Source organism: Aethalodelphis obliquidens, unplaced genomic scaffold (genome assembly GCF_003676395.1).
Source record: "Aethalodelphis obliquidens isolate GAN/ISIS:26980383/991018 unplaced genomic scaffold, ASM367639v1 scaffold19, whole genome shotgun sequence".
NCBI classification, from domain to species: Eukaryota; Metazoa; Chordata; class Mammalia; order Artiodactyla; family Delphinidae; genus Aethalodelphis; species Aethalodelphis obliquidens.
Window position 1 is genome coordinate 13,730,110 of NW_020837963.1, and position 25,045 is coordinate 13,755,154.

General features: G+C 46.6%; 1 protein-coding gene across 10 annotated transcripts in view; it reads left to right on the forward strand.

Moving 5' to 3' along the window:
• The window catches only part of NEDD4L (NEDD4 like E3 ubiquitin protein ligase), a 344,189-nt gene extending 320,041 nt beyond the window's left edge, over nt 1-24,148 (forward strand). For all 10 annotated transcript variants that reach the window (XM_027118610.1, XM_027118611.1, XM_027118612.1 and 7 more), the window contains 7 exons: nt 6,619-6,692; nt 8,852-8,912; nt 10,415-10,474; nt 11,976-12,083; nt 13,673-13,769; nt 14,539-14,611; nt 19,210-24,148. In XM_027118610.1, coding sequence (XP_026974411.1) covers nt 6,619-6,692; nt 8,852-8,912; nt 10,415-10,474; nt 11,976-12,083; nt 13,673-13,769; nt 14,539-14,611; nt 19,210-19,312 — 576 coding nt within the window. In that variant the 3' untranslated portion in view covers nt 19,313-24,148. The remainder of the gene's footprint in view (nt 1-6,618; nt 6,693-8,851; nt 8,913-10,414; nt 10,475-11,975; nt 12,084-13,672; nt 13,770-14,538; nt 14,612-19,209) is intronic.
• The last annotated feature ends 897 nt before the right edge of the window (nt 24,149-25,045 follow it).

Genomic DNA, 25,045 nt, shown 5'->3' on the forward strand with positions numbered 1-25,045 from the left:
CCAAAAATGTGGACATCAGCAAGAGGCCCGTGCAGGCCTCCCCCTCCCCCAGCCCTCTGCAAAACTGCTGACCGTGCATTGCCATTTTCTAACCCAAGAGGAAGCCCACGCCTCCTTGTGCAAAAAGATAAAGTCATTTCTTCACTAGAGTGAAGTTACCACAGAAGTGAAATGTGCGTGCAGTCGGCCTTCCTTAGTGCTTTTAGGCTCTCTTTCTCTCATTCCATGGTTAGAAATACCAGGCCGTGAAGTTCGGTGGTAGCTGTCACTTCATGTAATGAAATTGCAGCTGTTGCCATTTTTTTCCAGTCTGCTTTTTTCCTGGTTGGTGAGAATCTGCAGCTGCTGGTTTCTGGGGCCTACTAACAATGTTTCAGATGAACAAACTTCAATATTTGAACAGTCGTCATATGCCAGACAGAAAGAATCAGCCATACACTCACGTACAGCCCTGCACACGCATGCCCCACCAGGAGGAGACATCCTCTTAGAGCTGCGCCAAGCAGAAGTTCTTGACGGCAGAGTCAGCAGAGCAGCACCTGATTCGGTTGCTTTGAAGAGGCGCGAGCGGTGTGGACTTCCAAGAAGCTGGCAGCAGGGAGGGGAAGAGAATGGGCAGCAGCCTGTCGGAAAATTCTTGAGGACCTGGCCTGAGTTGGGTGAAGGCATGCATTCTCAACTGGGGAGACGACACCCCTAGGGGGCAAAAACTGGACAACTTTTTGTCTTGGAGGACAGGAAGTCTCAGCCATTACAATGGCTTGTGGTCCTCCAAGGGGGCCACGGAACATAACACGGTGCACCGTGGGTCTCTTTGGTAAGATTGCGTGGGAGGGAAGGGGCAATTGGGGGGTCTAAAAAGGCTCCTGGGGGGTAATTAATGGGGAAAAAGGCTGAGAAGCACTGAGTTGGGGAGAGGGAATAAGGAAAGAGGCAGAAGCTGGAAGTAGGAAGGAGAGAGAGGTGAGAGGCAGAGCGAGGTCGTGGCTGGAGCTGGACAGAACCAGACCAAGACCCCAGTGAGGAGGTAGTTCCTCAAAGACCAGGTGAAGGAAGTGGGGCTGGTGGCAGCTACAGGAAGCATGAAAGCAGAAAGGTGGGCCGGCCGCTGGGAGAGGCTGGGGAGGATGAGGACAGCGCCCAGTAACACGAGCAGAAGCAGTGAGGCCTTCCTCTGCCTGGGTTCAGGATACCCGATTTGACCTAGACAATTTCTCGGTGGACTCCTCAGACATTTGTCATAAAGCATCTGAGGAAGATCGGGGAGATGTGTGTGAATCTGAAGTTGTCACTTGCCACAGAAGAGGGGTCCAGTTCTGTGAGAGCTGCATCCCGGAGCTTCCTCTGATCTTTGTGGTCTTTACGAAGAAGAGAGAGGAGTTCATACTTGGGCCAGGAGACTTCAAGAAAATGCAGTTTTTTTCTACGAGCACTTATTAATCCCCTTCTGTGTGCCAGGCACTGTGTTAGTGTCTTCATGTTGGGTCCTTGAGGAAGGAGTTCAGACACAAGACGAGAACTATATTTAAAAAGTGGAATTTGGGACTTCCCTGGTTAGCACAGTGGTTAAGAATCCGCCTGCCAGTGCAGGGGACACAGGTTCGATCCCTGGTCCAGGAAGATCCCACATGCCGCGGAGCAGCTATGCCCATGTGCCACAACTGCTGAAGCCTCCGCACCTTAGAGCCCACGCGCCACAACTACTGAGCCTGCACTCTAGGGCCTGCGTGCCGCAACTACTGAGCCCACGTGCTGCAACTACTGAAGCCCGCACTCCTAGAGCCCGTGCTCTGCAACAAGAGAAGCCACCGCAATGAGAAGCCCACGCACCGCAACAAAGAGTAGCCCCCGCTCGCCGCAACTAGAGAAAGCCTGCGCGCAGCAACGAAGACCCAACGCAGCCAAAAAAAAATTTAAAAAGTGGAATTTGAACAGCAGCCCACAAGTGGTGTGTGAGGAGAGGGAGATGGGGGTGGAACACCAGCGGAAGCCTGACTGAGAGGCCCCTAGGGCTTGGGGAGGATTTACTCTAAGGGAGCAGCTCAGGGAGCAGGCCTGGAGGCCCCCTTCCCTGCCTGCCCGGAGAAACCATGTGACCTACACGTGAGCCCCAATCAACCACGTGACCCACGGCTGCCCCAGCCGACAATTCCTTACTCGGCACAGAGAGTATGGTCCGGTCTTGTTATTTTTTCTTTTTTTCTTTCAAAAACAATTTTATTTATCTGATTGCAAAATATTAATCTTAGTAATAAAAATAAAGTCAGTACAATAAACACATATTAAAGTCACTCATAGTTCCTACCACCTAGAGAAAAATCACGAGTAAAATTTTGATTTGTATCTTCCAGAATGATTCTCTGTAAACACACACACAAGGTTTTATCTTTTCAACAGAAATGGAATTGTACAGTGTATACAGTTTTAACTTAGTATATTGTAGGTACCTTTCCATGTCAGTAAATACCATTTTAATGGCTACACCGAATTCCGTTTCATAGACTGTACCTTTTTTAACCGTGCCCTAGTGGTCAGCATCGAGGCTATTTCAGTATTTCACTATGTAAACAGTATGATGAGTGTAATCCTGGAATATACATTTTGTACACTTGACCAATTTCTTTCTCTTGGTATAAGTCCTAAGAGAGAAATTATTATGAAAAGGCATATGCACATTAAAATCTTGACTCCTGTTGCCAAATTATCTTTTCAAAAGGTTGAACCAGTTAGACCCTCACCACCAGCATTGATAAGAACCGTGTCTCTACGCTCAGCAGTGCTGGCTGATTCTGCCAGTTTTCATCACTAGGGGCTGCTTTTGGAGGCGCCAGAAGTGTTTTTCTCCTTTCCCCTCCCCGCCCTGTCTCATCTGTGGTTGACCCTCTCATTCAGTAGCTCTGGAAATTGCAGCTCCCAGAAAACATTCTGTTCTAGTACAGCTGAACTGTACTGAAAGCCTCTCAAAATCCAGAACCGGGCTTGGATTTATTAACTTGTCAGTTGGTGTGGATCTGATAGAAAAATCTCATCATGGAAGGGAACAGCAAGACAATCTTTGAGGAATAAATGGGGGGAGAAAGAAAAACTGTCTTATTAAAAAATATTACAAAAGTGTAAATGAATATTGACTACAGACCCCCAAACAATCGACTACAAAAGTGTAAATGAGTACTGCTTACAGACCTCCAAATAATTGTCAAAGAACTAAAGATGTTTTACTATAAGAGACCTCCCATCCCACTCCCTAAGCGGAACTGTTTAATATCTTCAAAAAAGTGCCATGACCTGCACAGGACAGGAGCAGGTCACCACGGGGGGCAACTGGATGGAATGGAAGACAGCAGCCGGAAGGGGGCACCCGGCAGGAGGGAAGGATTTGAAGAAGAGTAAAAATACAGCAGCAATTAAAGTCCGTACTGCATTTGCAAATATTTTCTCCCATTCTGAGGGTTGTCTTCTTGTCTTGTTTATGGTTTCCTTTGCTGTGCAAAAGCTTTTAAGTTTCATTAGGTCCCATTTGTTTATTTTTGTTTTTATTTCCATTTCTCTAGGAGGTGAGTCAAAAAGGATTTTGCTGTGATTTATGTCATAGAGTGTTCTGCCTATGTTTTGCTCTAAGAGTTTTATCGTGTCTGGCCCTACATTTAGGTCTTTAATCCATTTTGAGTTTATTTTTGTGTATGGTGTTAGGAAGTGTTCCAATTTCATTCTTTTACATGTAGCTGTCCAGTTTTCCCAGCACCACTTATTGAAGAGGCTGTCTTTTCTCCATTGTATATTCTTAACCTCCTTTATCAAAGATAAGGTGACCATATGTGCGTGGGTTGATCTGTGGGCTTTCTATGCTGTTCCATTGATCTATATTTCTGTTTTTGTGCCAGTACCATACTGTCTTGATTACCGTTGCTTTGTAGTATAGTCTGAAGTCAGGGAACCTGATTCCTCCAGCTCCGTTTTTCTTTCTCAAGATTGCTTTGGCTATCCGGGGTCTTTTGTGTTTCCATACAAATTGTGAAATTTTTTGTTCTAGTTCTGTGAAAAATGCCATTGGTAGTTTGATAGGGATTCCATTGACTCTGTAGATTGCTTTGGATAGTATAGTCGTTTTCACAATGTTGATTCTTCCAATCCAAGAACGTGGTATATCTCTCTGTTTGTATTGTCTTTCTTTCATCAGTGTCTTATAGTTTTCTGCAAACAGGTCTTTTGTCTCCTTAGGTAGGTTTATCCCTGGGTATTTTATTCTTTTTGTTGCAGTGGTAAATGGGAGTATTTCCTTAATTTCTCTTTCGTATTTTTTGTCATTACTGTATAAGAATGCTAGAGATTTCTGTGCATTAATTTTGTATCCTGCTACTTTACCAAATTCATTGATTAGCTCTAGTAGTCTTCTGGTAGCATCTTTAGGATTCTCTATGTATAGTATCATGTCATCTGCAAACAGTAACAGTTTTATGTCTTTTCTGATTTGGATTTCTTTTATTTCTTTTTCTTCTCTGATTGCTGTGGCTGAAACTTCCAAAACTATGTTGAATAATAGTGGTGAGAGTGGACAACCTTGTCTTGCTCCTGATCTTAGAGGAAGTGGTTTAAGTTTTTCACCATTGAGAATGATGTTGCCAGTGGGTTTGTCATATATGGCCTTTATTATGTTGAGGTAGGTTCCCTCCATGCCTATTTCCTGGCATATACCCTGAGAAAACCATAATTCAGAAAGAGCCATGTACCACAATGTTCATTGCAGCACTATTTACAATAGCCAGGACATGGAAGCAACCTAAATATCCATTGACAGATGAATGGATAAAGAAGATGTGGCACATATATACAATGGAATATTACTCAGCCATAAAAAGAAATGAAATTGAGTTATTTGTAGTGAGCTGGATGGACCTAGCGTCTGTCATACAGAGTGAAGTACGTCAGAAAGAGAAAAACAAACATCATATGCTAACACATATATATGGCATCTAAAAAATAAAATTGGTTCTGAAGAACCTTAGGGCAGGACAGGAATAAAGACGCAGACATAGAGAATGGACTTGAGGATACGGGGAGGGGGAAGGGTAAGCTGGGACGAAGTGAGAGAGTAGCATTGACATATTACACTACCAAATGTAAAACCAGTAGCTAGTGGGAAGCAGCTGCATAGCACAGGGAGATCAGCTCGGTGCTTTATGACCACCTAGAGGGGTGGGATAGGGAGGGTGGGAGGGAGATGCAAGAGGGAGGGGATATGCAGATGTATGTATACATACAGCTGATTCACTTTGTTATAAAGCAGAAACTAACACAACACTGTAAAGCAACTATACTCCAATAAAGATGTTAAAAAATTAAAAAATAAAGTCCGTACTGCAGACAGTAAAAACGTTGAATTGATGTTGTGGAAAGTGGAGCTCACTCACGTGGGAGGGAAACGAGATCCCTTCCCGAATAACAAAAAAAAGGACAGAGAAGAAAATATGAAGGGCCGAGACAGAGGATCAGTGGGCTTTGATTGAAAAGGAACAATAATCAAGTGCATCATCAGAGAAAACGTTTGGAGAGGAACAGGATCTGATATTGAGGCCAGAGAGGCCGTCTGTCCCGCGCGTGTGTGGCAGGGCTGGGGAGGGGTCCCTGGAAAGGGCCCTCTGCCAAAGCAGGAGATCTGCTGCAGGTTTGAATCTGTGTCCCTCGGGGTGGATGCAGCTGGATGCTTACTCTGGAGAACCCTGACCCTCAGGCTTGGCCTGGCTTCCTCTCAGGTGTAGCCTGGTGGATGTGGGAAAAAAGACCACAAGGAATCCCACCAGAACACACATGTGGTTACCTCTGAATAGGGGAGCTGTGAGTGGTATTTGTTTCCTTTTTATTTCCCTGGAATTTCCATGAGAGTAAACATTTTATTTGTTAGGTCAGTAGGCCTCTTCCTTCCCTTCCCTTCCCTTCTGCTACTTATTGCTCTGTACCCTTTGATGTTAAGCCAGGGCTGGCTCAGAGCAGAGGAGAAGGCTGTGCCTTGAGGTCAGCTGCTTTGCTCTTTCCACTCCTGGCTCACGCTGAGGGAGGGGCTTTCGGGGCTGAGGAGCCAGGAGGTGGCGTCTGGATGCACATCAAAGCCTGGGGTTCCCAGGGGTGGCAGGTGAATCCATCCCTCAGCCTGACTTTCTCAGCATCTTTCTTTTTTTAAGTCCCTGTGTTTTGCTCCTTTGAAAGAAATTCCACATATCTTTTTTTTATGGCTATAAAATCTAATTTTCAGCAACAAATCTGGATCTCTGCAGTCTTGATGGTTGTATCCTGTCTTTTCTGTTAAAGATAATTAAATTTCTTGATAAGTCAGTAGCAGATGGAAAAATTGTTGTTCTCCATTGTTGCTAATGTATGAAGAATAATTAAAACTCATCAATAACCATAAAATAATTTGCCTTCAATGATAACATCTTTACGTGTGTAGCATCTTAACAATTTAAAAGCCTCGTTAGACATTCTCTTGGACACAGAGCCCATTTGCTGGGAAAGAGTTCTGAATAAATTTTACTTATCTTCCTTTTACAGTAAGACGTTATTACTCAGTGATAATATGCAAAGTAACTTCATGATGGTGATGTTGTTTTATCTTTGTAATTACAGACATATCAAGTGGATCTGAAGCCCAATGGGTCAGAAATAATGGTAACAAATGAAAACAAAAGGGAATACATTGAGTACGTACACACTTACTTACAGCCTTTTCTTTCATTAAATTGAACAGCATGTTCGGTTGCCGTCCTTTGCCAGAACAGTTCGTGCAGATTGTGGACACGCTTCTAACAGTATGAGTTCCTTTCTGGCTTGGCCTAATAGGAAGCTGAATTATGGGATGCAAAGTTTGGCTTGTGTCATGACTTCGTGTTGCTGCCATACAGAGGAGCAGTGGGAGGAGAGAAAGGGGCCACTGTTGAGTAACTTGGCAAATACTCTGGGAGCCTGTGGGCATCTCGTCTAAAATTGAGAATTACAACAATGGAGCAGTGTCAACAGCCGGTTGGGGTAAATTTGGGAACAACCGAGGAGAACATATTCCATCTCTCTCCTGACCTCTTTTCCATAATGAAAATGTAGGAGAAGAGTTAAAATGGAGATGGAGAATTCAGCACATGCAAACATGAAGAATTGTTCCTGCTGTTTGTAATTTTCTTAATCTCAGCGTCCTTTGGTGGGACAAAATGTTGAGTCCTTTGGAAATCTAGCTGTTGGGTAACCCTAGGAGTCTGTACTGGGCAGAAGGTACAGTTGGGCAGCTTACATTTTCTTCTTTGGTATATACGTATGCCTCGAGCTCACCGTTCTGGTATCTTCCAAGGATTGCCAGGTTGCCCTTGCTAGTCCTCGAACAGGGACGAGGTCAGCGTTAACGGTGGTTGGCTCCTGGATCCTAGTTTCTGCTCATCTAGTGAGTTACAGCCATGGCCTGGGCTCCTTGTTTGCATTCAGAACTCCATTTCAACAAGCCGGGTTCCGTCCTCTCTCATCACCGTTGATCACAGGACTTGAATTCAGAGAACTGGCTGAGGAGCTTAGCATCCTTCCTTAGCATCCGCCAAAAAAAAAAAAAAAAAAAAAAAAAACCTACTCTCCTTTCTAATCAGGAAGAATTGGAGAGTGCTGGCGTCTCTACTTAGAGACCCTGACAGAGCATGGACTTCTCCACTTGCAAGCTGAAAGCTTGCTACACTTAATCAGAAACTAGAAGTAAGATACTACATTTCTTGCCTGTTCACCTTAATTGGCGCTTGTGCTGAGCTTCGACGGTCTCAGCAAGCAGACGACGTCCTGACAGCCACCGTTGTCTTCATTCAGAAAGTGTAGACTTCGAATAGATTTTTAGCAACACCCCAGGGTGACTAGGTTTGAGAGACTGAGTATTTGCACCTTGTGATACATGTTGTGCGTCATTCTTTGCAGTTAATTCTTTTAGGTTTCAAATTGCGGGGCGCCTCCACTAGCTTCACTGCAAAAAGGAGGATAGAAATCCCCGGCTGCTCCCTGCCGCCCGCATCCTCTGGTGCAAGTAGGCTGTCGGGCTGGTGCTTGCAGCACAGCCAGTAAAACCCGATATTCTGAGCAGTGAGTGGGCAGCAGGCTGGTCCTCGAGGGCCGTTGCCATGGTGCCACCTCGTATGTGAGAGCCCTTCATGACAGGGTCCTTGTGCTATTTCATGGCAGAATGCCTTAGGTGGAATCCAAAGTGGGTACGCCTGGCAGTAAATTCTGCTGTACACTAAATATTGTCACAGGGAATGTGGTTTCAGTGGCTGTCTGTGACTCCAAGAGGTTTTACCATTAATCCTCCAAGTGTTGGTATAAAAGTATTCGTGGTAAAGTACTGATAAATTATGTCATCCTTGAAAATCAGTACGTTGAATACTAGAATGAATTATCACATGATAAAATACGTTGTAGTGGGTATTCCCCTTAAAAATATGTACATGTCTGTACATAAATGTGGGTGTGTACATATGTGTGTGTGTGTGCACGCGTTATGCCCAAATACATATGTGTTCAAACCCCATTTTCCCTTTTTCTCCAAACAGTCACGTTTATAAAGCAGCTTTGATAAACGAAGCCTCGATCTGGGGGGAGAAAAGAAATCAGTCTTTCTTCTGAAACCCTTAGTGAGATTTTAGGTTCCACATGTGCTCATTATTCTCGAAAGAATCCGTGAATGAGCAGCGCGTGCCACAGCATATGCCCTCCCTCTCCTTGGCCGCCGTCGGGCTTTTCTCCCCGCCCCGCTTAACGAGAAGCAGTCGCAGCTGGGGGGAAAGAACTGCACACGAGTGATGAGCAACGTGGTTAAGGGCTGTCCGTTTTCCTCCCACAGCCTAGTCATCCAGTGGAGATTTGTGAACAGGGTCCAAAAGCAAATGAACGCCTTCTTGGAGGTAAGTCGTGTTCTCCGGGAGTCTTGCCTGTGCCTTTAGGTTGAAAGAGGACGGTTCTCCTCCTTGGGGGGCAGGGAGGGTATTAGACGCGATCACACACCCAGAGACAGGCGTGGGTGTGGGACCCAGGGCAGGAACGTCAGGCCTGCACTGCTCACAGCATCTCCAGTCTCCAGGGCAGGAGCATTGAGCCACTGCACTGCCACCTTTTCGTCTGTTTTTTTTTGGTCAGTGTTCTCTGGCTTTGCTGCTCTTATTTTTTAATTTGCCTTAACTGCTTTTAAAGAGAAATCTTTACAGACTTGACCCAGAAGGGCAGGTTCCCCCACAGAGGCTAGAACCATCATCCTGCAGCTTTTGGTGGTACCCAGGGAAGGCTGGGAGGATCTCTGCCTTTTGCTGCAGTGACGGGTTCTAAGAAATGCAAGGACTCGGGACAGTTTCCAGTCACGCCATCCCTCCATGATAATGCCTTCCACCTCATTGGTCGAACTTTTTTTTCTTTTTTTTTTTTTAAATCCCCTGCCCTTTCCTCGTGGCTGTCTGAATAATTCCTCACCTTATTAACGTGTGAAGTGGTTACTTCTCAGACCCAAGTATTTAATGTCAGTGATACTCCCAGGCCCCTGAGGAGGGAGGCCCCTCGCAGAGAATAGGGGCTTCCTCATTTTAAAAACCAGCTCCCTTTGACCCAAAGCGCAATTCCTTTTTAAATCCTGATAATGGGTATTAGTTACTTAAAACGAACAAGTCCCAGCTGCACATTACAAGAACCGATCGATGCAGGGTTCTCGCTGGGCGATGCTCTCTTAAGTTCACCCCAGTTCAGTTACCTGCTCATGGTGAGTATAGCGCCAACCCAGGCAGAACACTCAGAAAAATTCCAGGACTTAGGGTGAAACGTGTGAGTTAGAGGCGCTGGAGAACAGCAGGGTTCATACTGTATTTACACGAGAAACCTACCCGGCCCTATCCCAGGTGATCACACTTTCAGAAACTGGCCACACGCGAGGCCCAGCGACACGGAGCGTCCGTCCTAGGTCACTGCACTAGTCAGTGGTGCCTAGTCTGGGGACCGGGGCAGGCTGTCTGTGCTCCCTGGCTCCTTTCCACCCATCACACCGCCTCCTCTCGTATTTCATCTTTGCCTTATTTTTAAATGGTCCGCTTGCGCGTCTGTGGCCTGTGCCTTTGAGAACACCCTGACTCACAGCAATGTGTCATAAGTGGCTTTTGGAATCCGCCTGCCTGCAGCAACCCATATTTTTATAACATTTCAAAAATTACTCAAGTACCTGGATCTTCTGGAGTCTACTGCTTTTTAAACTTTTATTTTGTGACTCTGCTGTTTTTATCTGAACTAAAATTACTGAATACTGTCATATAAATCATCAGTGAACAGTGTATTTTTCCTGGCTAACCAAAATAAGCTTGTTTATCCTGTAAAATTTGTCTCTTTCGAGGAAAAAGGTGTTGAGAGTGCTTTTCTTTTTTTCTTTCAGGGATTCACGGAACTGCTTCCTATTGATTTGATTAAAATTTTTGATGAAAATGAACTGGAGGTTTGTACTGTAAACATTTTGTGTAAAGGAGATTTTTTTTTTTTTAAGTATCTCATTACTTCCCAACTTGGTATTTTAGTATTCTCTGATCCCTAATGTCCTAGCGAGTAAGCTTAGGTGAATTCTACTGCGGGTCTCTTAGGGGCTGGCGTGTTTGCCGATCAGGGACGAGGGGATAGCAGAAATAGTCACCTGTAGCTTCCTTGCCCGGGAGAGGGCAGATCAGGGATGCAGCAGACAGGGGGAGGCCCGCTGAGCTGGTTCACAGCCTGGAGCTGGGGTGGCAGCAGCCAGTTGGGGTGGCAGCACCCTGCTCCCAGGGTGGGGCTGGCTGAGGACCCCGGTCCTCCACGCACCCACCGTGGCAGCCGAATGGGGACTCGGCCGGGGGGTGGGTGTGAGCGCCCCCGAGGGGCTGCAGAGCAGGGGGCTCCGTGAAATCGAAGTGGTCTGTGCTGCGGAGTGAAAGCCCGGCAGAGGCAAGAAGGTGGTGGCAGGAGGTGGTTTCATGGTAGCTTGTGCCAGCTTCTCTGTGTCGGTGTAGATGAGAACTTGGAACCTGAAAAGCAAAGGAGTCTCCCCGCCTTATGTTGAGAGAAACAGGAGGAGGAAGGCTTTGTCTGCTGAGAGGCTGTTGACAGGACTCCGGCCATTTGTCCAGTGACGTGTCTCCCGTAGGCTGGCTTTTGTTCTTTTACCTTAAAATGGAAACGTCCAGATAGATGACGTCACAGACATCATGTAGAGGAAGCCCTTTGTTTGGCAGGTGGGGCGACTGAGGCAGGGAGAGGTTAATGACCTCACAGGGTCTCGTCACAGTCAGGCCCATGAAGCCGGTTTTCAGGCCTCTGGATTCGTTCTTTTTCCACTGTACGCTGGCGCCTCTGCGGGAGTATCATTCCTTCGTTAGGAGGGTTAGGTGATAAGAAAAGTGGACCCAAGACTGGTGAGTCAGAGCTGCAAGTATAGCGCTAGGACAGGTCTGCAGCCGTGGGCCACCAGGCAGGTGAGGTGATTGCCCTCACCTGGTGGATCGGTCCGGGAAGATGAGTTCTTGCTGTCATAAAGCACTAATTCTACTGTGGGTGGGGAGGTTATTTTCAACTGTTGAGACACATAACCTCTCAGAAGAGGAAACAGCCAGAGTAATGAAAGAGCAGATGTAAATGGAGCATAAGAAAATCTATGAGCACCGAGCTGCGATTTGAGGGGCGGGGAAGGTGATTGATTGGGGCTTCTGATTTCCAGCATGAAATGTGGCGGCCTGTACAAGCTTTAGAGTCGGGTCCCCCTCGTTACCTCTCAGTCTCTGATCTGCAGAGGCAGGTAGGATGTGGAACACGTATTCCCCTTCATTTGTTTTTATGGTTCGCTGGCTTATCTTGCTTTGCACGTGACGTGATGCCGGCACTGAGGAAAGGCCTTTTCTCCGGTGTATTTCTTCGGTTTTCACGGTGTGCCCTGTTTACCTCTGGGTAAATCTGGTCCATCTCCCTCCCAGTTGCTGATGTGCGGCCTTGGCGACGTGGATGTGAACGACTGGCGACAACATTCTATTTACAAGAACGGCTACTGCCCGAACCACCCTGTGATTCAGTGGTTCTGGAAGGTAAGGCCAGAGTCCGGGGTCCTGTGCTGCCTTCCCGTGGTCTTGCTGCTGCATTTGGGGCTGTGTTGGTACCTGGCCTCCTGGGGGAGAGAAGAGGCCCGCCGAGCCAGAAGCAGCCCTCACCGCTGCTTTTCTGGAACTGTGGTGGATGGCTGTCTTGAATAGGCTACACTGTCTTCCTCGACCACCTATTAAAGTGCTTTTGTTTGAGGAAACCACTGAGTAGGACGATCCTGAAAGACAGATAATTGGATTCAAGAATTAGAACTAGTCCTCCAGAGTGGGAATAGGAATGGGAGGCTTCTCAGGGCAAAAGCATGCTTTGGGGCTGACTTTTCCAAGATGCCATGTTGGTTTCAAAAACCATTTTCCCAACTTTTTTTGTTAATTCCAACAAACATTTTGATCTTTACATCTTCCAATCAAAGATGCAAATGAAATCTGATTTACTCTCTAAAGACCAGTGTTTACATCCTTTTCATTGCAGAAGAGAAGTGAAATAGTAACGAGCGGGTCCAAAGGAGGGCAGTAAACTGACTTTGAAAGAATTACAGGGGGAAAAGCGCTGATTATTTACTTACAGAAATAAGAAATTATTGACCTTGTCTTAATTTCTAAATGTCTGTTATTAATAACATTTCAAGTGCAGCAGAGAAGCAGAGAGAAAAGGAAGTAAAGCAGAATCTTCAGATCCTAACATCTTAGTCCAAGTTTCGCTCAGCCTTGATTTTGGATATATTTTTTTTAATATCAGTTCAAGTAACTTTACCAGTGAAGCCAACTCGATTCTTAGAATAATTCAGATATGTAAGATACACAGATTATTTCAGAAGCCTAGCCTGGCCTCTTTTTCTTTCTTTTTCTAAAATGTTGTCTTTAGAGAATTTAGCTACAGTCAAATATCCTGCCTCGTAACCTGGGTTCCCCCTCTCAAACTGTGTGTATTTCTAACTGGCTCAGGGGGACCGTCAGGCCTCACATACAGAAACATGAGCCCGGTACCATCAACAAGTGTGCTTTTTTTTTTTTAGTTTACTTTTGGCTGTGTTGGGTCTTCCTTGCTGCGGGCGGGCTTTTCTCTAGCTGCGGCGAGCGGGGGCTCCTCTTCGTTGCGGTGCGCGGGCTTCTCATTGCAGTGGCTTCTTGTTGCGGAGCACAGGCTCTAGGCACACGGGCTTCGGCAGTTGTGGTTCGTGGGCTCTCTAAAGCACAGGCTCAGTAGTTGTGACACACGGGCTTAGTTGCTCCGCGGCATGTGGGATCTTCCCGGACCAGGGATTGAACCCGTGTCCCCTGCATTATTAGCAGGCAGATTCTCAACCACTGTGCCACCAGGGAAGTCCCAAGTGTGCTTTTTTTTTTACCACTTATTTTGACCAGTTGGCAGAAGAAGAAAGAGACATTGTGATCACTCAGTCTGAGGTTGCAGAGGCTGGTATTGTGATGTCCATAAAAAAAAAAAAAAGTTGCAGAGTCAACTGTCTAGGTCTCCCACTGCACTATAAATAAGATGAAGTTTTGCCCATCTGCACTGCAGCAGACGTGCCTCGTGTTACATGAGCATAATGACCTTCTGCCTCCGTTCATAGGCTGTGCTGCTGATGGACGCTGAAAAGCGTATCCGGTTACTCCAGTTTGTCACGGGGACGTCCCGAGTCCCTATGAATGGATTTGCCGAACTTTACGGTGAGCAGGGTACCGTTAGACTTCGTCCTCCCACCGTGAGTCTCTACCCAGACATCAGCTGTGGCCCCCGAAGACTCTGCCTCCCGGGCTTCTAGCCATGTGGGTTTCGCCTGGACCCAACAGACATACATCACGGAAAGAGATGGGGCGGCGTGCCCTCACCTCAGCTGTCTGTGCAGTTACCTGTATCTAAAAGCAGGGGGTTGTATTTGTTTTTATACAGAGAGCCATAAGATTGGTCTCTTTTTTCTTTCTCTTTTGTTTTTTGGTATATATTCAAAAAACAACTAGATTTTGCGGAATCATCCGTGTGGTTGTAAACTGAGCATTGAAAGCCCTCCTCCCCTCCACGAGGCAGAATTCTTCAGGGCTTACTATAGATGAAAAAGTCACTCTCTGCTCGACATATTAAAGGTCATCACGTTTCAGTTTTTCCCCCGGAAGCAGTTTTAAATTTAAACTTCCAGGGCTGGATTGAAAGGCTGTGGTTGTCTGCACATCGTTACGTTATTGTGTCGGCTCTGTTCAGCTTGGTGCGATTCCATTCTGATGGCGACACAGAGTCTGTGTCCTGAGGTCGTGCAGACCCTTTGCGTCCCCCCCCCCCCCCCCCCCCCCCCTCCCTGTGACGTCACAGCCACAGAGGGTGTCCCAAGGCTCACCCCCAGGCCCGCCCTGCCCACCCCTTCCTTTCCTTCAGCCCCTCCTTTGTCTTGTTCTACTGCCTTGAGCACTCTTAGCATTTCTTTTTCTTTTTTTTTTTGTCTAGGTTCCAATGGTCCTCAGCTGTTTACAATAGAGCAATGGGGAAGTCCTGAAAAACTGCCCAGAGCTCACACATGGTGAGTGACAAAAAACCACACAGTTGTTGACAGACAGTATTTTAAAACACTTAGCTGAGTATGATGCTGGGCTACAGGCTAGAGTGCTACTTTCCCTGACCATTCAGCGTTTAGAGTATGAACTCTCAGTGATACAGGTGAAAATACAGATCGTACAGTGATGCTGGTGAAATTAAACCACCCAAGATTTGAATGGGCCCGGTTTTTTTGATATGTGAAGGGTTGAATCCCCATTCCTGCTTCCTGAGGGGAGTTCCTCCTCCAAACCCCGTCCTTCCCTAATTATTCTGGGAAGCAGAGATTTCACTATATATTCTCCCGATGTGGATACGACCGCTCCCAGCCTCTGAACAGATTGAGTTTTTACCCCAACCTTAAATGGTTTAGAACCATGGATGAAATTCCCTTTGGCAACAGTTTTTGAAAGGCCTCCCATGGCCATCCAGAACCCGTAAGTCTGAGATTTAGCAACGTGCGTGTGGCCAGAGGAGTGTCAGAGGTCCGACCAAGGACCCCTGCTCAGGGAGGCACGTGCGGGGCACGGCTGTGCTCCGAAGGCCTCCGGGTGCAGGGCGGGAAGGAGGCCTTCCTGGAGGGAAACCCCAGGAGTTTCGTGAAACCCGGCACAGAGATGACCTCAGGAGCTCTCCGGGAGCTCCTGTCACTCGGGCTGCCGTGTCCCCGGGGTTGGTCACCCCACAGGATTTGATTTCTTGCTCTTAGGAAGCAGGTGGAGGGGGAGCCCTGTGGGCTGGTCAGCACCCAGCATCCTCCTTTCCCACGGGAACTGGGGCTGCCGGGGCCACTGGGCCGTCCTGTGCTGCCCAGCGCAGCTAGGAGAGAGATCTCATCAAGGTGCGTTTGTGGAAAATGGGCTGTGAAAGGCCTTTTGCTTCTCTTCGACTCCCTCGTCTCGCCGGAAAGCACGTTTTTCCCCATTTCTACCATTCGTAGGACTCTGAGAGGAACGGATGTGGTCCCTGCCCGCTGGCACCGGGAGAGCGGGCTGGTTCTCGCTACAACTGGCCGATCGCCAGAGCAGGCAGTGTCCCTTGATCCTCTGCCTTTATTCTTGGGGGTAGAATGTTCTGGCCGTGGAGCTTTTGTTCCAAACGATAATCAGTCAGGTGTAGCTTTCCGGGCTCAGTAGCCTTCATTTGGAAGGCAGCCAGCACTGACCCGAGCCCCAGCACTGGCGGGATGTGGGGGGAGAGCTCCCAAACTCAGCTGGAGGAACAGCTGCTTCACTGGGCGCGGCTGTCCTGCGTGGGTCAGACCCTCAACCTTCTGGCAGCCTGAAGTGCACTGTTAGCCTTCCTGGGGGCTCTGGGGAAGCTTCCTCGTGATCCCGTAGCGCACAGGCTCCCAGATCCTGTGATTTGAACTCGGGTCTGCCAGGATTCCAACCCCTGACCACTTCAGTTAAGCTACTGCCTCTGTGATACGGTTCACTTTCTTTCCAGACTCTTCAAAGAGAACCGAGTAACTGAGTGTTCATCCCATGACCCTCTGTGGCCCTGTAGACAGATATCTTGCAGTTGGATTCTTCTTCTATTTCGGAGTTCACGTGCTGAGCCACCACTAAAATAAGGGGCTGCCCAGATAAGACCCTGTACTCAGCGGCTCTCAACCTTGGCTACACGTTGGAACCACCTAGAAAGCATTAAAAAAAAAATACTGGTGCCGGGATGGGTCCCACTTCCAGAGATTTTGACCTAGTTGGCCTGGTGTGTGATCTGGGCCGTGGGGTTTTCAGAGCTGCCCAGGCGGTTGGTGAGGACAGCTAGGGTGTAGAATCATTGCTCTTCCTTAGGCAGCACAGAGGTCTACACACAGGAGGAAAGCAACCCCTCCAGCTCTTACCAAAGCCTGGCTTCTTCTCTGTGTGTCACAGGATTAAAGCATTCAAGGAGTTTTTCCTTCAATGATGCTCTCCCCAGACCAAGAGGAGAGCGCTGGTTCTACTGAAGCCACACCGGCTGGTGGGGTGGGACTTACTCTGTTTTCTCTGCTGTGGCTTTCCTTCCATCCAGCCCCGCCTCCCGCTGTAACGTAGGAAACAGGCGCTTTGCTGGCTGCTTCACAGCGACAGCCGTATATGTGGCGAAATAAAACCTAGCCACACGTATGTTTAATCTCTTCCATGTTTTATGAAAATGTAAAAAACACAATTAAGCTTCAAAATTAAAACCTGATTTACTAGGAGAGCAAGGGCGGGTGGAGCTGCTTCTCTCTGAGCTTTCATGAAACTCTCAGACGTAACTGCTGAGTGTCTCAGCATTAAAGGCCTTCATTCCTCTGTTCTGTCAAAGGTCACTGCTGGGATATCTAAAATTCCGCTTTACTAAGAATCACAGACCCACCTAAAAATAACCTCCTTTGGCCACACGACGAGGCTGAAGCCACTGAGGTTAATGAGGTCACACAGCTAGTTGGTGGCAGGCCAGCCCTGTCTCCTGACGTCAGAAGTAACGGTAACACTTGTTAAGCTCTACTGTGTTCCAGGCATCACCCTAAGCACTTCATGTATATTAACCCATATCATCGTCACAACGACTCTAAAAGGTGGGTCATATCACTGCCCTCTCCTTACAGATGGAGAAACTGAGGCACGGAGCGCTAACATAATTCCAGACCTCAGCTCTTAACATTCCCCTGTTTGCCTTTCTCTCTCCATTACTCCAGTATTTCTCAAACTTGAATAATGTATGGACCTTTTTCAAGGGAAAAAATGGCCACAGATCCTTGAAACCCCACAGGGATTGCAGGCCCTGGACTGTGAAATACCAACTTAAAATCAAGACGACAGCCACCTCTTCTCTTAAGTATACCCTGCAGAAGTGGAATTCTGTCTCTGTCACTGGTGGAATGATGTTTGAAATCATTATCATGATGAAAACCAAAAATTGAAAACTTCTTTTAGACTTACGCCTTCAGGATTCCTGGGTTTCTGAGACCTCTGGTTTGAGAAGCACGGTGTTCTGCTCTGCTGTGTCTTTTGATGTTTGGTGACTGTTAAAAAAAAAAAAACAATCTCAGAGCTCAGTGTGTCTTACTAAATACTTTAGGGGTTGTTAAAGGGCCCACCATGGACATGTGTCTGTTTCCTACTGCTGCTGATAATCATTAGCTTTTAAAACATAAGAAGTTGTTCTGCTCGTGCTTGGAAACCTATGTCAGTGCCAGGAGCGAGCACTTTTAAATGCTGAGGCAGCAGAAGCAGATCTGGGCTTTGGAGCCAGCCTGGGGCTGAATCCTGGCTCTACCGCTTACTGTGTGACCTTGGGCAAGTTACCCAACCTCTCTGTGCCTTGAATTCCTTCTCTATAAATAGGGATGAGGCAGTACCTACCTTACAGGCTGGTTGCTGGGATTCACTGAGGTGATAGATGAAAAGTCCTTAATGGTTCTAGCACGGGGCAAATGCTCTACAAATGTTAGCTCTTACTAAAGCATCGTGAACGAAGGCACGTGTGTACGTGTGTGTGTGCGTGTGGCTATCGTCATGACAGGTGCCCACCAGCAGCCCACCTGCACGGGCACCAGTTCTGTGTCTGGGGCTCTAGCTCCTCATGCCCAGTGGGGGCCGGCGGTGAATGGTGTGTGAGTGATGGCAATGGTCGCTGGCTCTGGGGCTTGCTGTGTGCCAGACCCCCTTTATATGTTCTGATCTGACCCTCCCAGCACTCTGCAGCAGTCTCCCCATTTCACAGAAGAGCAGACAGATTTAGGGACGGAGGCGACTTGTCTGAGGTCACACAGCTGGCCGGTGGCAGAGACAGACTTTGAACTCAGTCCCATGGACAAGTGCAGTCCTTTGCTCACAGAGGTCGCATGTATGTATGGAGACCTCACTGTCACCGAGGTGACTTGTAACGCCCCTGCCAAAGCCTCAAGGTATGTAGGGGCCTCTTATAAGTGAGGCTTTTCACTCCACGTGTTGATGACTTGCCTGACTTTGGTTAGAGGGTAGCTCAGTGTTGGGGTCCCAGAGCTGCAGGCAGCCTGGGTTCTGGTCTCGCATCTGCGGTGCTGTCAGGGGTGAGACCTGGGGCATGCTGACCCACCGCTGGGCTCCGGGACCCACATCTGCAGGACTGAGAAAACGTAACGTGCCTCACAGGGCTGCGCTAAAGACAAAGCGATATGTTACGTGGAGAAGCGCTGGGGCTTCCTAAAATAGTGTCGAATGAAGGAGAGCGTTAAAAACAGATGCAGCCTCGGTTCATCCTGCTGCGGAAGTTCTTTGTGTTTCAAGGGTTTTGACATCTCTGTGTGTATGTCAGTTACGTTGCCTGTCTTGTCTCCCTTCCTGGCAGGGTTTTCCAGGATCCACGTTTGGTCCCAGTAGAGAGGGTTCATGGACGATCAGAAAATTCCTTTCTCTTCCCCCGTAGGTTACTATAGCATGTTTGGTGTGGGCAGTGTCATCGCTGGAATTTACTTTTCGATAATCAGAAATATTTTTGCGAGTTGAGACTTTGACATCCTCCTGCTGGAACACCAAGTGCCCCCTTAGCCAGATCTAGGAAGTGCTGCGGTAACTAAAGGGCAGTGATGATGGCTTTTTACCTACGCTTCCTTGTTAACTTTTGCAGCTTTAATCGCCTTGACTTACCTCCATATGAAACCTTTGAAGATTTACGAGAGAAGCTTCTCATGGCTGTGGAAAATGCCCAAGGATTCGAGGGGGTGGATTAAGTGCCCCCGGCCTCGGGAGGGTTGTTCTTCATGCAAGTCCTGCTTGCACTTTTGCATTCGCCTAACAGACTCTGCAGAGATGCTGGCAGAGAGCAGCGCACGGCGCGGACTCCTGGAGCAGAGCCTTCGCCCGCGACTTGCCCACGCGCCAACATGGGAACCCAGTCCCAGGTTGCGTTCCTGCATTTTCCACCACAGATTACCAACTGGTTGATGTGTATACTAATTACATTTTAGGAGGACTTATTCTATTTATGTTGTGCCTCTGTAGGCCAAGCCCTTAATAAATATTTTACATACTTTATAATGACAGCGAATGGAATTAATCACTCTACAGGTATAGTATTACAACTCATGTTTACTTTTTAAAATGATTTAGACCGATTTGCAGATTTTATTTCACTACAATTAAAGATGTCTCATGTACTTGGAAAAGTGAGCATATTATTTTTTTGTATTTGAATTTCACGCCAGGTTTAATGTCAGTGACATTTTTAAAGTACTTGGACAGCCCCACGCCCTACCTGATTAGCATTGGAAGAATGACTTTTGTCCGAAAGCCTCCTACAGACAAATACTTGGAGAGAATTTAAACCATAACATTAGGCATCATGACGATTTTTTCCATGCTCAGAATGAAAACAAACTGGATAATTACGTTTTTTGTACAAATTTAGCATAATAGCTGCAGGCTGAGAGCATTGTAACATAGCATGACAAACTTTGTGTTGACTTGAAGGAATCACACCATTATTCCTTAGAGGCAGTTACGTGTGCTAGAACACACTTGAGGCAGGGTTGGACTATCGTTTTCTCATAAGAGAAGTTATTTACTTAACCCTTCCTGCTGCTGTACAGTCCTTCTTCTGTCATGTCTTCCTCTTTGCTGTTCTCAGTAGAGACACTTGAACGAAACTTGGCACTGCGCGATTTGAAACTGTGGGAACCAGGCCTGTGCAGCCTCCTGTTTGTACACGTTTGCTGTTGGCGGCTAAATAACCAACTTCTGCTCTAGCCGCGCCAATTCTGGAGGCGCGTTATGTACGACGTGGAGGCCACATCTGGTTCCTGGGAGGGCTTTGTCAGGCGCGTTGACTGTGAGGCTGATGTCTGCCCTCTGCACACGCCTTTCCGGTGCAATAGCTGTCAATCGTGAAGCTGGCTGCTGGCATATAAAGCCTGGCTGTAAAGCTCAGCCTGCAGACCCGTCCTCGCCAGTCGTTCTGTGATTTCTGTGCCGCTGCCAAGATTCACAGACAGTTAACCTAACCGGGTTTTGTTCCCCGTGACATGTTGCATGCGTCCATACCGTGTACTGCCCAAGTTGTGTCCGTCGTGTGCTGGATTAGACGTGCGAGAGAAGGCTTGATCTGATCCCCTGACGTCCGGCTCTTCGGCTGGTCCTGGCGGGGATGGAGGGTTCTGTGGGATTCGATCCTTGGCCGCTTGTGAGTCCTTGTTGCAGAATTCTGTCATGTTTTGAGAGAACGCTTGAGGCAGGGCGGGAGTCCAGCAATCCTGCCGTCCTTCTTAACCTGTGTTGTCCTAGACCCGTGGTGGCAGTCAGGGGACACTAGCCGTCTCTCCTCTTGCCAGTTGTAGATAAGACAATAAAATCGTGGTTTCAGGGCCTCCATTTAGGATCTTTTGGCGTTACAAACTCAGTTTACCCCGGCTCTGGGTGGCTTGTGGGAAGCCACGAATGTTTGTGCTTGTCAAGGAGTTTTCTGAAGCGGCGCAGAGGCCTAGGTGTCTAAAAGAAGGTGGATTTCTCCAGAGCTGAGGATTGTTCCCTTTTCGTATTGATTTTTAAAAATCCAGTAGTGATCAGAAAACCTAGGTATTGCGTAATTAGAAAAAACGATATTGTTCATTATTTTTACCTACTGGTGGGATTTTTTTCCCATCACTCAATGTAACAGATGTCTCAGTGGCAAACCTCCCCCTTCCTGTAGCCCCTCAGGTCCAGACTCGGCTTTCTTTTTATGACTTATGCCAAAGCCTGGGAGAGCAGTATGCTTGGATGGGTTCTGAGAGTGAGTGTGTAATTTATAGGGGGAGAAATCCAGCGATTCTTGTCTAAGAACTGGGATTCTTCTTTTTGTAAACTGTGTATTCCAAATAATCAGAATATTCACTAAATGCAAATTAGGCAAAGTATTGAAAATAAGAAAGAAAACCCATCCTAAGATAATTTCTGTGCCAAGAACAGATAAGAATTACCGAAATAGACCCCCATGAATACTTGAAAGGCAGTAACTGTGAATGACAATTCAGCTCATCTATCCCTTAATATCTGATTTCAGTGACAGCTCAAAAGTGCCGGGTCTAGAGTTTGTTTGGGGGTTTTGGTTTTCTTTTTTTAATCCAAATAACGTTCCCTGGCTCTCATCAATTCTCAGCGTTTCACTCTTTGTCTAACATAGTCACCCATCTTGTTTCCTCTCAACGCTGATGACCACTCTCCATCACCTTCGCGACGTAACCACAGAAGGCAGTAAGGAAAATGCACCGCATGGGGGCAGGCTGCCGGGCGGTCCCTTGGGCCTCTGCCTGCTCCGGTCAGCGGGCCTGGGGGACGACGGCAGGACGGCGGTGTCACCTCATCTAGTCCTTAGCAGCAACGCTACTCCGCTGTCCAGGGTCTCTTAGAGCTTCTGCTTTCTTAGAAGTTACCTGAATCTAGCTTCTTCAGTTCACTGAAACAGAGTTGTTCCGGGCCATTTTGCCTTGAGGTTAAGAAGTGCAGTGCGTGCCAGGGTTTACATACATATCGCATGTTGAAGGTCTTTTAAACCTCGGTTATCACAGCCACCTGTAAAGTCCTGGGTATTTCTATTTCTGACTCCTGTCAGCCTAAAGATGAATTTGGAAAGTCCACCCAGTGGGCTTAGCTTCAGAGAGTGTGCTGCTTTTCTACCTGCTGCCTCTGGAACGGGAAACAGCGAGGCATTCGTCTCAGTGCTCTTTCTTTTTTCCTGAAATACTTGCCATTATTTACCAAAGGCCCATTGGTAGCTAACGTCAGATACTCCCTAAGGTCAGATGACAGATGCTTAAAGCAACCTGACATGGATTATTCCTCCCACATAAGGATGCAATGACAGATTCTGAGAGAAATGGTTTGCAAAATGTTTGAACCACTTTCTACATCTCATTGTTAAACAGAACAGTTAGATTTGCTGCATATGAACTTGCTCTTCAAGAGAACCAATTTGGAACTGGCAAGATCACACAGCAATGGTACATGTTGTCTGACAGTTACTAATTGTTCCACACGTGACTCAAGTATTTTCCTAGCTCTTGTATCTCACCTCTGAAATTACAGACTCTGAGAGCCTGGGTTAATCAATTCTCAAGCCCCTACCCAGGCCCTGTGCTAGCGCTTCTCTTTGTTTGCTCTTTCCTCCTCACCCTGACTCTGCACCCCTGTACTGACTCTGGTGTCATTTTCTGCCTTGCCAGTAGGGGGCACTGCTGTGCAGGGTAATTGCCTGGCCTGCTCCCGTCCTGACCCCCCAGGAGGTCTTGCACTACCTCCGTCTTATTCAGACTTCAGGGTACATCTTGATAAGTCAAGTCAAAACTGCCAATTTTAGGGCTGAGATGTGTTTTTTTAAAAATCCTTATAGACTCCACTTTGTACTTTAGATTTTGAAACTGGGAAGAAAATGTGACATACTTTGGACCACTTTTTTTAATTTATCGAAGCCTTAATGAACAGTGTATATACATTTGCATACACACACACCCCGACCCAAAAGTGTTTTCAGTGCGTCGGAGACAAAGCTGTAGCATTAGGACGTGAGCTGGTATGTTTCATAGAAAAGGAGAGCTTTCTGTTGGTATGGAATTTTCCAAGAAAACCTCTCATTAGACTGCTCCCCTTCGTCAAAGGTGTTAGGTGCAGAGCAACGCATGTTTAAGATGCATGTCTTTGTGTTGGTTGGTTTTGTGTTTGTATGAGTAATGATAGAATATAACAACATTGGCGACAGACTGTGTACTACCTTCTCAATCTGTATCAGTGCATTGTAAGCCTTCTCATGACCATGACCCTGTGTCCACACATCTGTGCTCCTACATAAACCAGTCTGCCCCTCTTTCTCAGACTAATTTCACCTAGATTGTCACGGTTTCCTTCATGTTAACTTTGCATATCTTTGTGCTTCCTTCACTACTATGTATGTAATATATATACGTACATATGCTGTCCAAATATATCTTTACATATTTGTATAGCATTTTTACACCTACCTTGAGGAATCTGGTTTCGAAAGGGAGTGAGAGTTTAGTCCCTTCTACAGTTTTCTCCAAGCTGTGTCCTGAGAATTCTGACCCTCAGAGCCTGAGAGCACCCCAGGAAGATGATGATATAATATGCCGTCATCTCTTAACTCAGCACCTATTATCAAACGCAACATGAAAAAACAGTGACTTTTAAGGTGAAAAACAGTTTCAAGCATTCCAAATGAATTCTCAATGTTTCATAACTTTTTATTATAAACCCACCTCCTAAATAAAGCCAAGTACCATTTGATACAGTGATTAAAAACCAAACAACTTGGAAATTTTTTAGAAGACAACGTATGGATAAATGCTCATTTTCACAATCAGAATAGCTGTAAAGTACGGTTGAATTTGATACAGACAGAAAACGTTTAGTTGAAGGACAAATCCTTTTTGCTTTTCGTTTTTCTTGGGAGATCTAAAGAGCAATTGTGGATTGTTTTCCTGACAGCAGAAGAGTAATGTGACAAAATGAAGTCGTTGTAAAGAAGTGATGCAACTTGTCAAATATTTAATAAAGAATTATGGAAGCTGGAACTTTTTCTACATCACGTATTACGGGTTGTCTGATTTAAAGCTTCTTTGTGAGCGCATCGCCTTGATTGTCTCAGAGGTTATTTAAATGCCTGCGGATTTATAGATAGTATGTTCACGTCCTTAATCTCCCTAGAAGTTCCACATCTTTAAAAACATCATTAAAGGCTGCCCAGAACCCATGGCTTGAGCTTAATGGGATGCACCTCTATTCTTAGCCGTCTGTCTTTTTATTAAATTTGAGAATTAATGACTTGAGATGGATTACCCAAGTGGTAATATAACGTCCATTCCTGGAAAGGCATATTTCACCTCTAGTTTTCATCTGACTAACCCTCAATTTATGTCAGTTAATGAGACTCAGTAATGAAGCTCAAGGTGGTTCTCAGAAGGGAGATGCTATCAGAATCCAGATCTCGTGTCAATTCCCTGATAAAATACGTAGACTCCTCAAAATTTTTTTCCCTTTTCTCTAGTGCCTAAGCCTCCTCTCGATGGCCTTAACTTGCTCCCTCCGGGACTGCCAGGAGGTAACATCCAAATCAGGACATAATTGCATCCTGGTTTCTTGCTACTTGTCCGTTTCAGTCAGCTGTAGATGGTATCTTGCTGGAAAGGTATCGACAGCCTTCTGAGTTCCTGCGGCTTCCTCCAGCCTTAAGGAACAGACAAGGACGGTACCGGCAGATAGAGCCACTCTGAACTTTGTATACGCTCACAGAGAAAAACACAAATGATGAGATACATGAAATAGGAATAAATCATCATACATCAGTTACACAGTTGCTAAGTTAGGAAGCTCTTAACCTGCTCTGAAGTCCAAGAGTGATCTAGGCACTTCTGAAGCTCTAATGTCCCTGGTAAAATGGTGAGCGTGGGTATCCAGGGCTTCTCATCGCTGTGGCTGGC